The sequence below is a fragment of the Etheostoma spectabile genome, chromosome 8, assembly GCF_008692095.1.
Source record: "Etheostoma spectabile isolate EspeVRDwgs_2016 chromosome 8, UIUC_Espe_1.0, whole genome shotgun sequence".
Lineage (NCBI taxonomy): Eukaryota > Metazoa > Chordata > Actinopteri > Perciformes > Percidae > Etheostoma > Etheostoma spectabile.
In genome coordinates this window covers 15,263,693-15,278,317 of record NC_045740.1, presented here as the reverse complement: position 1 = coordinate 15,278,317, position 14,625 = coordinate 15,263,693, and the positions used below count along the sequence as shown (strand labels likewise).

The 14,625-nt window shown below is 39.5% G+C and overlaps 2 protein-coding genes across 4 annotated transcripts in view; both read left to right on the top strand.

Moving 5' to 3' along the window:
- The window catches only part of LOC116693620 (rhombotin-1), a 14,143-nt gene extending 10,897 nt beyond the window's left edge, over positions 1-3,246 (top strand). Inside the window, exon 5 of the mRNA XM_032522707.1 lies at positions 2,382-3,246. The gene's annotated coding sequence lies outside the window, so the exon portion shown is untranslated. The remainder of the gene's footprint in view (positions 1-2,381) is intronic.
- Positions 3,247-3,917: 671 nt separating this feature from the next.
- The window catches only part of ric3b (RIC3 acetylcholine receptor chaperone b), a 16,022-nt gene continuing 5,314 nt past the window's right edge, over positions 3,918-14,625 (top strand). For 2 of the 3 annotated variants that reach the window (XM_032522685.1, XM_032522683.1), the window contains exons 1-5: positions 3,918-4,169; positions 5,061-5,287; positions 6,570-6,648; positions 6,846-6,939; positions 7,670-7,800. In XM_032522685.1, the coding sequence (XP_032378576.1) occupies positions 4,052-4,169; positions 5,061-5,287; positions 6,570-6,648; positions 6,846-6,939; positions 7,670-7,800 (649 nt within the window). In that variant the 5' untranslated portion in view covers positions 3,918-4,051. The remainder of the gene's footprint in view (positions 4,170-5,060; positions 5,288-6,569; positions 6,649-6,845; positions 6,940-7,669; positions 7,801-14,625) is intronic. The other variant, XM_032522684.1, reaches the window with a different exon arrangement.

The following is a 14,625-nucleotide window of genomic DNA, read 5'->3' as shown; positions in this document are numbered from 1 at the left end:
GCCGTCCGGGCCAGCGGCCTTGCGCTGGTGAAGCCTCTCCAACTGTATGTGCTGTAGTGATGGGGGGAGTGGGCAGACTACAGGGGAGTGAAGGGGGAGGTGTGGGAGCAAGAGAGGGGAGAGGAGGCAAGTCAAAGTAACAGTTTAGCTCGTTTGCTCTCTCCCGGCTGCCTGGTGTTTGTCCTCTTCTTCCCCCCACACCCGGTGATCTCTTTCATCCCTGTCCACACCTCCCTCGTGTTGTTCTGCTGGAGACTGGCCTCCAGCTTCCTCCTGTAGGTGTTTTTATACTCCATTAGTTTATCCCGCAGTCTGTGCTGTACTTCCCTTAGCTCCTGTCTGTCCCATGACCTGAAAGCTGTCTTCTTCTCATTAAGAAGGACTTTCAGGTCACTGGGGATCCACGGCTTATGGTTTGGAAAGCAGCGTACAGTCCGGGAGGGCATGGTGGTGTTCTCACAGAATTTGATGTATTCTGTGATACAGTCAGTCACGTTATTGATGTCCTCCCCAATGTGGCTCACAGAGCACGCCCCAGTCTGTAGACTCCAAGCAGTCCTGCAGTGCCTCCTCAGCCTCCTGAGTCCACCTCCTCACAGCCCTTTTGTGGACAGGCTGCTCCAGGACAAGAGGAACATACATAGGAGACAGCAAGACAAGGTTGTGATCTGATTTGCCAAAGGGGGGGTGGGGGGGGGGGTGGGGGGGTGGTGGCACTGTAAGCATCCTTGGCATTTGCATACAGGGGGTCCAAAGTTGCATTGTCTCTTGTGGGGCAGTCAGTATATTGTTGAAGTCCGAGAGGGATTTATCCAGAGAAACATGATTAAAATCCCCAGTGATAACGATGGAGGCATTGGGCTCCAGAGAGGACATTTCTTTTATCTGTAGCAGTTGTGAAGATTCATCTTTTTATAATAAATATTTAGCTCTGACTTCCCTGGTCACACTTTTAATTTCTTGTTCACATGGCAAATAGAAATAACACACGCATATTTATACTTCCTAAATAATGCACACAATGTTTGCATTGTAGCACATCATTTAATATCATTTATGTACTCTTGCCACTGTAACACAGACTTTTCCTTCGGGGATTAATAAAGTATTTCTGATTCTGATTCTTTAGGTTTCCTGGGGCCAGCCAATACTTTCATTCTACTGTGTCAACTTTCAGTCAACATACTAACGTGATTCAATCAGGTAGTCTCATCGAAATCAATGAAATAAATATTCATAGTCACCAGCACACAACAGGTCTAAAGCCAGACATCCAGCAATGAAACAACACAGTTTAATTATTAAAAAACTATCATTAAGATTTGTCTTCAACAAACAGATAATCTTTTAAAATTTCCAAGGGGAAAGAAAAGTACTGCCTGTAGTTCCGCCAAGATGTGAATGAATAGATGAATGAATGATCTTTACTGTCATTGTACTGAGGAACAATCTCGCAAGGCTTCATGGTGTAGTGTAACAAAAAACAAAGCAGTAATAAAAGCAGTAATAGCAGCTATTACAAGAGGCAAGCACCACTTTAAAGTATATATATATAATGATGATAAAAATAAATAAATGGCACTGGTTAACAAAATGTACACATTTACAGATTTAAGATTAGTACGTATGAGATATAGAGATATAAGGCTAAACAGATTTTCCAAATGTGGTAAAATGGAGTTTGCTTTCACATATACCACATATCACAATCTTGGGTTACCATTAAAGTAGTCTGTATCGAGGACGTTTCGTTTCCCGGATTGTTCAGATGCCACCAAATATTCCGCCGGATGTCCCTCTTTTTGGACGGATGTCCCTCACCTTCTGCTTTCTGTGTGTTAGTGTGTGACTAAAACAACCTTTGAACGTACACGTTCCACCAAAACAAGTTCCTTCCCGAGACTAATTTGCAGACACCGGTGCTTCGTTCGGTGCTTAGCGATGGCCCAGATGATCGTGATTGGTTTGAAGCAATGCCAATAAACCAGAGCACGTTTTTCTCCCAGCCCGGATTGCTGTGCAGACTAGCCAGACCCTCCTCAACAGAGCTGTGGAGGAAGGTCTGGCAATGCAAGACTACCATTACCATTACCATAGTTACTACATTCACAACAAGACACTTGGATTTAAAACTCATATTTTTGAACATTATTTTGTCTTTGTCTTTGAAATATAATATAAAAGGGTATTGAAAGCGCCCTCGTGGCAAATCACACAACCATTTATTCTTAATGTACACCCCAATTTTATTATAAGATAAATAACTTTTAGTGGACACGTGAAGCTGATCATATGTTGTTTTTTTGTTGAACCTGTAAAACCACACAGAGTGACCAGGAGCTGTTTTACATTTTTCTTCTTCTTCATTTCTCTTTCTGCAGATCAGAGCATGATGACTGGGAGCCAGTTGGACTATGGAACTCACACCAGCAGAGTCCTTATCAGCTTCCTGTTTCAGACTGAAGCATGTGTGGAAACAACACTGATGGGACATGTTTTCCTTGATTGAACTCTTCATTATAGAGCTGCGTGGAAACTATCCTAAAAACTAACATTTCTGATCAGATGGACCAGAGATCAACCAGGAAGTGATCATGGAAACTATCAGGAGAATGTAAAATGTGGACTTGGATGATTCTTTATACATTGAACCAATAATTTGAGTCTGTTCACCAAACTTGAAATACTAGATGGATGGAGTGAAGCCAATCAGACCACACATAGCATCAACCAAGTCATCCATCACAGGGAAAATCCTGAGTTGTCTTTTTTAACTTCTCTCTGATTGGCAAATTGTTCTGGCAGCCCCTGAACGGTCCCTTGTGGGGAACCCCGCCCATCTGGCATGTAGGAAGCCGCAAAAAAAACTGAAACATATTCGCAAATACTGTTTGAATACAGTTCAACATCTGAGGAGAATCATCTGCTTCTCCCTCATGCCAATGAAGACTGAACGGAGTGATGCTTCAAACCAACAATGGTTTGGTTTTCACTCTGGTCTCAAGCTGTTTTTTTCCTCGACTAATTAAACTGAATTTTAATTTCAGTTTGTGTGCTCATTATTTATGTACTACGATGACGGATAATCAATGTGAGTATATGCATCAGACACCAAAGAGAGGATGTTAAAGAGACACTTTATGAGACGTGTAAAAAAAACAAAAAAAAGACTCTGCTTTCAATAACAATGTGTCTGGTTTTCCATCATCAACAATGACAAAAGTTCAATAAACTGCGTAGAATTCAGTAGTGGACTGTATTGTGAAGGTGTCGCTTTGGGCTCTGGGTAATTGTGACGAAATTTCTCGCTGTTTTCAAACAATCTATTAAGAGAGAAAAAGAAATCAGCAAAATAATCCATAATGAAAATAAACACTAGTTGCACTACTTTTGAAAATAGTTATTAATTAATTCCACCTCGACAAGCTACAGTAAAATCCTGCTTTTACATTCATTCATGTGTAATAATAATCTAATGATATAAAATATAATAATTTAACAGTCATACGTGACAGTTTTCTGCTTTGAGTAGGCTACTTTTACTTTTAACACGTTAAGTGCATTTTCCTGATTATACTTACATACCTATACTTAAGTTACATTTTCAATGCAGGCCTTTTTACTTGTAATAGAGTATTTTTTTTGTGTGGTTGTACTTTTACTCATGTAAAGGATCTAAGTACTTTCTCCACCACTGTATGTAGGCCATACAAATAAACAAATAATTGGTTCCCTTAATATATGTGGAATAAATAGTTAATAGGACCATATTTAAAAGCCTAATACATAGCTCACTACTTGTATTAAAAAAGAAAATCATTAAATTCCAAGTTTCCCATACAGCGTCATTTAAACGTAAAGAAGGTCTTTTGGCGCCTCCCAGTGGTGAAAAAAAGTCGTTACAGCTTTAGCGCACTTCCGGTCCTCAAATCAACAAGGAAGTTCAACCAATAAATGAGAAACGACATCTTCTCCGTTTCCTCACCTCAAACCCGTTAGACGGTATATTCTCCCCCCCCCCCCACAGGAAGGTCGCCGTCCACCTGTCGGTATGGCGATGTCAACGTTTCAGAAGGTGACCCTCGCGACGTGTCTCGTGCTGTGCGTCGCTCTGCTGCTGCCCAGAATGCTGTTATCCCGCGGGAAGAAGGATGCTGAGCGGCCGGAGGGTGCGTCACCTTTCACGGTTTCTCTACATCCGTTAGCTCGGTCAATGGGTGCTGGCATTTCAGAATCACGGTTTAATCTTCTAATGTCTTAGTTTTTAAGGATGTGATATCAAGTGTATTTATTATTCACCGGTGTATCGTTGTTCCTGCCGTTACACTTTCTTCCCTGAAGAGGGCGCCAATACCCCCTGTTTAACTAATTCATATTCAGAAAAATGCAGTTAAAAAATACACTCAGTTGCCAGTTTATTAGGTATACCCAGCAGAAAGGAATGCTATTCCAACAGTCACGCAATAAATCCGACCTTCATGGAGGATATGACGTTTTTTGCTTAACCGTATTTCATTATACATATGACTTTGTCTTCCCAATTTACACTGTAACCTCCATGAAGGTACAGTTTAATGGATAACTGCATTAGTTTTGCCGGTGTACCCAATAAACTGGAAACATATGTATATACATATGTAAACTAACACACTCTACCTCTATTGCTAAAATGAGGCAGAAAAAAATGTAACATCCACTAAAAGCAAAAAGTAAGATTTATGGCAGGACTGTTGTTTTAGACATCATTATACAGAGACTATCGAAATAAAAGATATGTTGATATGTTTAATATGCAGTTTTTAGTTTTCTATTCAAGAAAGCAGTAATAAATTATTTCAGTCCACTTAGACTCTGTTAAGGACTGAACACCCAAAACAATCATTTGTCTAATAATAATTCATATACACGGTTATTGTTCTTGTAGTGTAGATTAGTAGTAGTGATTTTAGATTGTGCTGTGCTCTGCTATTTATCTATGTTGTGAATCAGTCATGTACCCCCCCCCCCAACAGACGTCCAGGCTAATCTCCTCTTCCTGACGTGTCTTCCTCTTCCTGCAGGCTCAGGTCGCTTCCCTCCATTGATGCGCAGTCAGGCGGTCCCGGAGGGGCGAGGCCAGAAGGCTGCAGGCTCCGGCTTCTCCAGAGCCCACAACTCCGAGGCCGCAGCCAGGGCCAAGGGAGCAGGAACAGGGGCAGGAACCGGGGGCAAGTCCAACCTGGCGGGACAGATCATCCCCGTGTACGGCTTCGGGATCTTACTCTACATCCTCTACATACTGTTTAAGGTGAATCACTGGAGACGCAACAGAACTTCTGAAAGAAGAGAGAGTAGAAGAACTAAAAAAGTATAAATATAAATATATAATAAATATATATATATATGTATAAATATTCCTGGAAATGTAGAAGAAGTAGTTTGACATTTTGGTAAGTATCTGTCTTAGTTTTTTGTATGGATTAAATGAGAGATATACCACATTTCTTAGTGCTCTTTAGAAGTACTGTTAGGCAGATGTTTTTAGACTAGTGGTAGAATTAATTTACAGTTTCAGAGTGGTATCGATCTTCTTTACTAACTCTCTGCAAGAAAGTGAATTTGTGTAATATATATTTCCCAAAAGGACTTTTTTTTTAATAATACAGATGCATTGACAGTCTGGCTGGGTTATTGAACTTCAAGACTGTTTTGGTACTGACGATATGTGTCTGTAGCACTGAGTATGTTTCTATCTCTCTTTGGTGTTGTAGTTTGTAGACGGTCCCGAAGCACTCCTTGCATAACACACTATAGTTTGGGTGTCAGTATCAACGCTATTATAGACACGTTTCAAAAGATACCTGTCTCTGACTACCATTGAAAGGTTTTAGTATGAAAGTAATTTTCATTTCAGTAAAATTAAACCATAAAGAAAAAAAAAAGTACTTAAAATACTCATATTATGTGTTTTGGCCTTTTCCCTTTCTTTTATTGTGTTATATATATCTTTTTTTGTGCATGTTATGGGTTAACAGAGTGAAAAAGCCCAAAGAAACACAAAAGGAACCACAAACACTGTTCACTAACTGCTCCACACAGCTCTGTTGTAGTCCAGCCTTTACCTCCGTGACTAATGCTCGCCACTTTGTAACACATGTTATAATGCTCACCTAGCTGCTAGCATGGCACGCCCTCATACTCTGCTTCTGACTGGCTAGTAGTCCTTACCTAGGTACTGCACATGTGCAACTCAGAAGTGAGATGCCTTACACTGTAGCTACAACAGAGAGCTCAACACGAGGGGTGAAAAGAGGAGCTGCAGCAATGTATAGAAAATAAAATGGTGTTTTCTGAAAATTAAATGTAAGTAAAACGTTAAATGTAAACTTATTCTGGTACAACCTCTAAATACAATTATGAACCTGAAAATGAGCATTATGTGAGCACTTTAACAAAGGAAAATAATACTGTTTGGCAGAAATAAACAACTGTCTGTGTGCAAGTGGTTTCAATACAAACAGACTGTGGGATTTGTTGTGATGTGTTAGAGTGTGTTAACCTTGTTTCTTTGTCTATTGTCTCCCTGTTAGATCACATCTAAGGGCAACAACAAGCCAGCCGAGAGCCGGTTTCCTTCAGTTCGGTCAGAGAACAAGAAGAGAAAGATCAGTGAGTGTCATTCAGCGTTGATCATACTCATTCTTTTAGCTTTTAGCTTTTAGCTTACTCACTCATTTCTTTAAAAAAGCAGCATTGCACTTTTAATTTTTGAGGACACAAAGCTTGTTTCTTCAGTGTTTGAATGCACTTATTTTCCTCGATTCTTGCTTAAAACGTCTTTCCATTCCTTGCTCTCGTCCCTCCAGCTGACTTTGAGTTGGCCCAGCTGCAGGACAAACTGAGGGAAACAGAGATGGTGATGGAGAAGATTGTTTCCAACGCCCACCACAGTCCTGGCAGGTGGGTGTGTGCCTTTGCTGAGGAATCATTTTTTCCCCCTCCGGCTCTTTCTTCTCTTCCTCCTGACAGGAATTACTTGTTTGATTGAGCACATTTGTTTTATTTGTTAATTTAATTACATGTTTGCAATAACCTCACCCACAGCAAAGACTAAGACCAACGTGACCCTCCCATAAAGTACGAACGTGGAGATCATTTCCTTTCTGTCATTTTTTCTCTCCTTTTTATTTGATCATTTCTTAATGACTGGGGAAAATCTTATTAGCTCAAAGTTTCATAATTTTTATTACTTGGTATTTAAGTAACTCTGGTAGGCTGTGATAAGGATGTGTGAGAGTATTAATTCCCTTGAAAGCATCTTTGAAATTGGTTCTTTTTCAACATTTTTTTCCCAAATATTGAGCTGTTTTGTGGAAATAAGCATTCCTTAAAAAATGTAAGAGACAATTCAAACTAATCAGTGCCCAAAACCTCCAAAAAGTTACAAAATATTACATTTAAAAAAAATGAAGCATCTTGTTAGTTTTGGTTAAAATTCTGAAATTAGGCACACCATCAACTGATCAGCTTATTAGTATAGTAAAGAGTTGTATGGTTAATGTGGGTTAAATGTGTGGCTTTAAGGTAAAATAGGGTAAAAATGACATCTGCTTGACTTCACACACTCAGAACATGAAGTGTAGAAGTGGAAGATAGTTTAGGTTTGCTTGGTTTTCTGCCTGTGTTGCAGGGCGAAGGGGGTGACAGCGGATCAGGAGGAGAGTCTCCTGCAGCAGCTGACGGAGATCACCCGGGTGATGCAGGAGGGCCAGCTGGTGGACAACATGGCACCAGAGAAGAAGACCCAGGAGGACTGGGAAGGTGTAGTACATGAACGCTGCATGCTCACAGTGGCCATTTTAAACATGTAACGAAGAACGGTTTCTATTGTAAAATATTTTGAAATCACCACCTCAAAGGATCATGGGAGACGTCTAGTTTGAGTCCATTAACATAAAATTCCTGTTCAAATAATGGTTTACACATTACTTGAAAATATCTACATAAGAGTTGACATGACACTGTTATGAACGTGTCATAAACATTATAAACAAGTCATAAACCTTTATAACATAACGCTTCTTTTAGTAAGTGTCATTCGGTTTTGTCATGACAACTTATGGTTATGGTTAGGGTTATAGTTAGGATTAAAACACAACCCACAAAACACTTTAAAACCTCCTTAAAGGTCCCATGACATGAAAATTTCCCTTTATGAGGTTTTTTAACATCAATATGAGTTCCCTCAGCCAGTCTATGGTCCCCCAGTGGCTAGAAATGTGATAGGTGTAAACCGAGCCCTGGGTATTGTTAGATCCCGGTATTCCCCTGTTCAGGGGGGTACTGGACCAGCTCTCTGTTTAAAGTGTCCGATGTTGAAGAGATTCGCCTAGCTTCTAACTGTCTTCATCCGGGCATCTACCCTGCTTACTCTGAGACAGCACCTGACTGAATAGCCCTAGGGCCAGATATCACCCCAGCCACGCCCGTTCACGACAGCTCTCTTCTCATTGATCAGGGCACTTGGTAAGTTGCTAGGATGTGGTTTAGGGGCCAGGAAAATAAGCCCTAAGGGTAAGTTAATTTCAGTGGCTAGAGCAACCTATAAGAACCTTTGAAGATGTTACACTCACTACACCCAATTGATTACAACCTTAAAAAGTGAAATAATTCAATGTCTACTTCTTGTACTTTAAATACAGTATTTGTATATTTTATTGCAGAATAGAGCAAGTGCAAGCATAAAACTGAATAAAATGGATCAATGAGTATAATTCAAAAACACATATTGATTTTGTAATATTGAATAAAACTTGATAAATGATTGAAAATTCAAAACTCCCTTTAAAAATGATTAACTTTTAACCTTATAGCTATACTGGTCAATTCCTAATATTGATAAATGTGGAAGGGCAAAAACTGGTTGCGATAGTTGAGCTTGGATGAATTTGGAAATCTTCCTTTTTGTAGAGATGGGAGAGGAGCGTACCCTGGCCGAGGGGACCGCGCCCTTTTCTTCTGCCCTCGGCTGTGCAATCCGTTACAATCCTGAAACCTTGTCCAAAGTCTTAAAATGTATAAACACAAACCATTGAGGCAGTTGAACAGAAGAAAGACGTCAGAGTCCAAATCCCTCCTTCAGCGGGTTGGCTACGGTGGCTGTCCTCTGTGGCTTTGGTCTCGCAATCCACTGAAGAATTTTCTGAAGTTTTCTTTTGCTGTTTCCTTGTAACCTCGATCCTTGCCTGTTTCTGTCTCTTATAGACCCTCATTTGTCCCTTTCAATGAGTCATCTGGTAACACCCAACTCTGATTTCTCAACAAGCCTGAACATGTCCCAACAAGCCTAAGCATGTCCAAACTTGTCTGTCCATTTAGATTAGATTAGATTAGATTATACTTTATTTATCCCACAACGGGGAAATTCTGTCGTTACAGTAGCAGCATAGCAGCAACAGCAAAAAACAAAAAACAAAACAATAACACACAAACAAGTAAGCACGAAAGAAATACAAGGCAAGAAATACAGGCAAGAAATAGACAATGAAAATATGGTAGACTGAGTTTAGTAAAATGCCGTCAAACAAAAGGAATTTTAAAGTGCGGTTGCCATGATAAGAGAAACAATAATGCGGTGTAAGTGACGTTAAAAGTAAGTTGAATGTGTAATTAGAGCAAAGAAGCAAGAGTCGGTAGCATAATTTAAATTATTAAATTATTAAATTAAATTTGCCCTTCCTCTTAGCTCTATCTACAGTTTAGATTTAATAATTAATTCTTAACATTTAGTTATACAGTTCCTGGGGAAGTTCTTAGGCTTCAAACCTTGTTAATAGAGAATACATATTATTCGACTGTCCATGGTGCATGTAACTGCCCTGGGCTGTAAGGTACTTTTCCGAGCTAGATTATATAATGGTAAGATGACAGCTGAAGCAAATGAAGTTACCCAGAGAAATGTTGTGGCATGAAGGATATGTATCACCATTTACAGAAATAATGTGGTTTTAAGAATTAATGATTTGTCATAAAGATGTTGGATCAACTGAATAATATGTTCTCTATTAACAAGGTTTGAAGCCTAAGAACTTCCCAGGAACTGATAAAAATGTTAAGAATTATTATTAATCTAAACTGTAGAAGAGCTAAGAGGAAGGGCAAATTAATTAATAATTTAATAATTTAAATTATGCTACACGACTCTTGCTTCTTTGCTCTAATACACATTCAACTTAATTTTTAACGTCACTTACACGCACGTATTGTTCTCTTATCATGGCAACCGCACTTTAAAATTCTTTTGTTGACGGCATTTTACTAACTCAGTCTACCATATTTTCATTGTCTATTTCTTGCCTGTATTTCTTGCCTTGTATTTCTTTCGTGGCTTACTGTTTGTGTGTATTGTTTTGTTTTTTGTTTTTTGCTGTTGCTGCTATGCTGCTACTGTAACGACAGAATTTCCCCGTTGTGGGATAAATAAAGTAAATCTAATCTAATCTAATCTAAATGGACAGAAAAGTTTGGACATGCTTAGGGGTTGGGACATGTTAGGCTTGTTGAGAAATCAGAGTTGGGTGTTACCAGATGACTCAGAAAGGGACAATGAGGGTCTATAAGAGACAGAAACAGGCAAGGATCGAGGTTACAAGGAAACAGCAAAAGAAAACTTCAGAAAACTTCTTCAGTGGAATTGCGAGACCAAGCCCAGAGGACAGCCACCGTAGCCAACCAGCTGAAGGAGGGATTTGGACTCTGACGCTTTCTTCTGTTCAACTGCCTCAATGGTTGTGTTTTATAGACATTTTGAAGACTTTGGACAAGGTTTCAGGATTGTAACGGATTGCACAGCGAGGGCAGAAGAAAGGGCGCGGTCCCCCGGCCAGGGTGACACGCTCCTCTCCCATCTCTACAAAAAGGAAGATTTCCAAATTCATCCAAGCTCAACTATCGCAACCAGGTTTTGCTCCACATTATTATCATATTAGGAATTGACCAGTATAGCTGATAAGGTTAAAAGTAATCATTTTTAAAGGGAGTTTTGAATTTTCAACATTTTATCAAGTTTTATTCAATATACAAAATCAGATATGTGTTTTTGAATTATACTCATTGATCCATTTTATTCAGTTTTATGCTTGCACTTGCTCTATTCTGCAATAAAATATACAAATACTGTATTTAAAGTACAAGAAGTAGACATTGAAATTTCACTTTTTAAGGTTGTAATCAATTGGTGGTAGTGAGTGTAACATCTTCAAAGGTTCTTAGGTTGCTCTAGCCACTGAAATTACTACCTTAGGGCTTATTTTCCTGGCCCCTAAACCACACTAGCAACTACCAAGTGCCCTGATCATGAGAAGAGAGCTGTCGTGAAGGGCGTGGCTGGGGTGATATCTGGCCCTGGGCTATTATCAGGTGCTGTCTCAGAGTAAGCAGGGTAGATGCCCGGATGAAGACAGTTAGAAGCTAGGCGAATCTCTTCAACATCGGAACATTAAAAGAGAGCTGGTCCAGTACCCCCCTGAACAGGGGAATACCGGGATCTAACAATACCCAGGGCTCGGTTTACACCTATCACATTTCTAGCCACTGGGGGACCATAGACTGGCTGAGGGAACTCATATTGATGTTAAAAAACCTCATAAAGGGAAATTTGTCATGGGACCTTTAAGGAGGTTTTAAAGTGTTTTGTGGGTTGGTTTTTAATCCTAACTATAACCCTAACCATAACCATAAGTTGTCATGACAAAACCGAATGACACTTACTAAAAGAAGCGTTATGTTATAAGGTTTATGACTTGTTTATAATGTTTATGACACGTTCTATAACAGTGTCATGTCAACTCTTATGTAGTATTTTCAAGTAATGTGTAAACCATTATTTGAACAGGAATTTATGTTAATGGACTCAAACTAGACGTCTCCCATGATCCTTTGAGGTGGTGATTTCAAATATTTACATAGAAACCGTTCTTCGTTACATGTTAAAATGGCCACTGTGAGCATGCAGCGTTCAGTACTACACCTTCCCAGTCCTCCTGGGTCTTCTTCTCTGGTGCCATGTTGTCCACCAGCTGGCCCTCCTGCATCACCCGGGTGATCTCCGTCAGCTGCTGCAGGAGATCTCCTCCGATCCGCTGTCACCCCTTCGCCCTGCAACACAGGCAGAAAACCAAGCAAACCTAAACTATTCCACTTCTACACTTCATGTTCTGAGTGTGTGAAGTCAAGCAGATGTCATTTTACCCTATTTTACTTAAAGCCACACATTTAACCCACATTAACCAAACAACTCTTACTATACTAAAGCTGATCAGTTGATGGTGTGCCTAATTTCAGAATTTTAACCAAAACTACAAGATGCTTCATTTTTTTTAAATGTAATATTTTGTAACTTTTTGGAGGTTTGGGCACTGATTAGTTTGAATTGTCTCTACATTTTTTAAGGAATGCTTATTCCACAAAACGCTCAATATTTGGGAAAAAAATGTTGAAAAAGAACCAATTTCAAAGATGCTTTCAAGGGAATTAATACTCTCACACATCCTTATCACAGCCTACCAGAGTTACTAAATACAAGTAATAAAAATTATGAAACTTTGAGCTAATAAGATTTTCCCCAGTCATTAAGAAATGATCAAATAAAAAGGAGAGAAAAAATGACAGAAAGGAAATGATCTCCACGTTCGTACTTTATGGGAGGGTCACGTTGGTCTTGTCTTTGCTGTGGGTGAGGTTATTGAAAATATTAAATTAACAAATAAAACAAATGTGCTCAATCAAACAGTAATTCTGTCAGGAGGAGAGAGAAGAGCCGGAGGGGGAAAAAATGATTCCTCAGCAAAGGCACACACCCACCTGCCAGGACTGTGGTGGGCGTTGGAAACAATCTTCTCCATCACCATCTCTGTTTCCCTCAGTTTGTCTGCAGCTGGGCCAACTCAAAGTCAGTGGAGGACGAGAGCAAGGAATGGAAGACGTTTTAAGCAAGAATCGAGGAAAATAAGTGCATTCAAACACTGAAGAAACAAGCTTTGTGTCCTCAAAAATTAAAAGTGCAATGCTGCTTTTTTAAAGAATGAGTGGTAAGCTAAAAGCTAAAAGCTAAAAGAAGAGTATGATCAACCGTGAATGACACTCACTGATCTTTCTCTTCTTGTTCTCTGACCGAACTGAAGGAAACCGGCTCTCGGCTGGCTTGTTGTTGCCCTTAGATGTGATCTAACAGGAGACAATAGACAAAAAACAAGGTTAACACACTCTAACAATCACAACAAATCCACAGTCTGTTTGTATTGAAACCACTTGCACACAGACAGGTTTATTTCTGCCAAACAGTATTATTTCCTTTGTTAAAGTGCACATAATGCTCATTTTCAGGTTCATAATTGGTATTTAGAGGTTGTACCAGAATAAGTTTACATTTAACGTTTTACTTACATTTAATTTCAAAAACACCATTTATTTTCTATACATTGCTGCGCTCCTCTTTTCACCCCTCGTGTTGAGCTCTCTGTGTAGCTACAGTGTAAGGCATCTCACTTTGAGTTGCACATGTGCAGTACCTAGGTAAGGATACTAGCCAGTGAAGCAGAGTATGAGGGCGTGCCATGCTAGCAGCTAGGGGCATTATAACAGTGTTACAAAGTGGCGAGCATTAGTCACGGAGAAAGGCTGGACTACAACAGAGCTGGTGGAGCAGTTAGTGAACAGTGTTTGTGGTTCCTTTTGGTGTTCTTTGGGCTTTTTCACTCTGTTAACCCATAACATGCACAAAAAAGAGATATAAACACAAAAAAGAAAGGGAAAAGGCCAAAACACATAATATGAGTATTTAAGTACTTTTTTTTTCTTTATGGTTTAATTTTACTGAAATGAAAATTACTTTCATACTAAAACCTTTCAATGGTAGTCAGAGACAGGTATCTTTTGAAACGTGTCTATATAGCGTTGATACTGACACCCAAACTATAGTGTGTTATGCAAGGAGTGCTTCGGGACCGTCTACAAACTACACACCAAAGAGAGTAGAAACATACTCAGTGCTACAGACCACATATCGTCAGTACCAAAACAGTCTTGAAGTTCAATAACCCAGCAGACTGTCAATGCATCTGTATTATTAAAAAAAAAGTCCTTTGGGAAATATATATTACACAAATTCACTTTCTTGCAGAGAGTTAGTAAAGAAGATCGATACCACTCTGAAACGTAAATTAATTCTACCACTAGTCTAAAAACATCTGCCTAACAGTACTTCTAAAGAGCACTAAGAAATGTGGTATATCTCTCTTTAATCCATACAAAAAACTAAGACAGATACTTACCAAAATGTCAAACTACTTCTTCTACATTTCCAGGAATATTTATACATATATATATATATTATTATATATTTATATTTATACTTTTTTAGTTCTTCTACTCTCTCTTCTTTCAGAAGTTCTGTTGCGTCTCCAGTGATTCACCTTAACAGTATGTAGAGGATGTAGAGTAAGATCCCGAAGCCGTACACGGGGATGATCTGTCCCGCCAGTTGGACTTGCCCCCGTTCCTGCCCCTGTTCCTGCTCCCTTGGCCCTGGCTGCGGCCTCGGAGTTGTGGGCTCTGGAGAAGCCGGAGCCTGCAGCCTTCTGGCCTCGC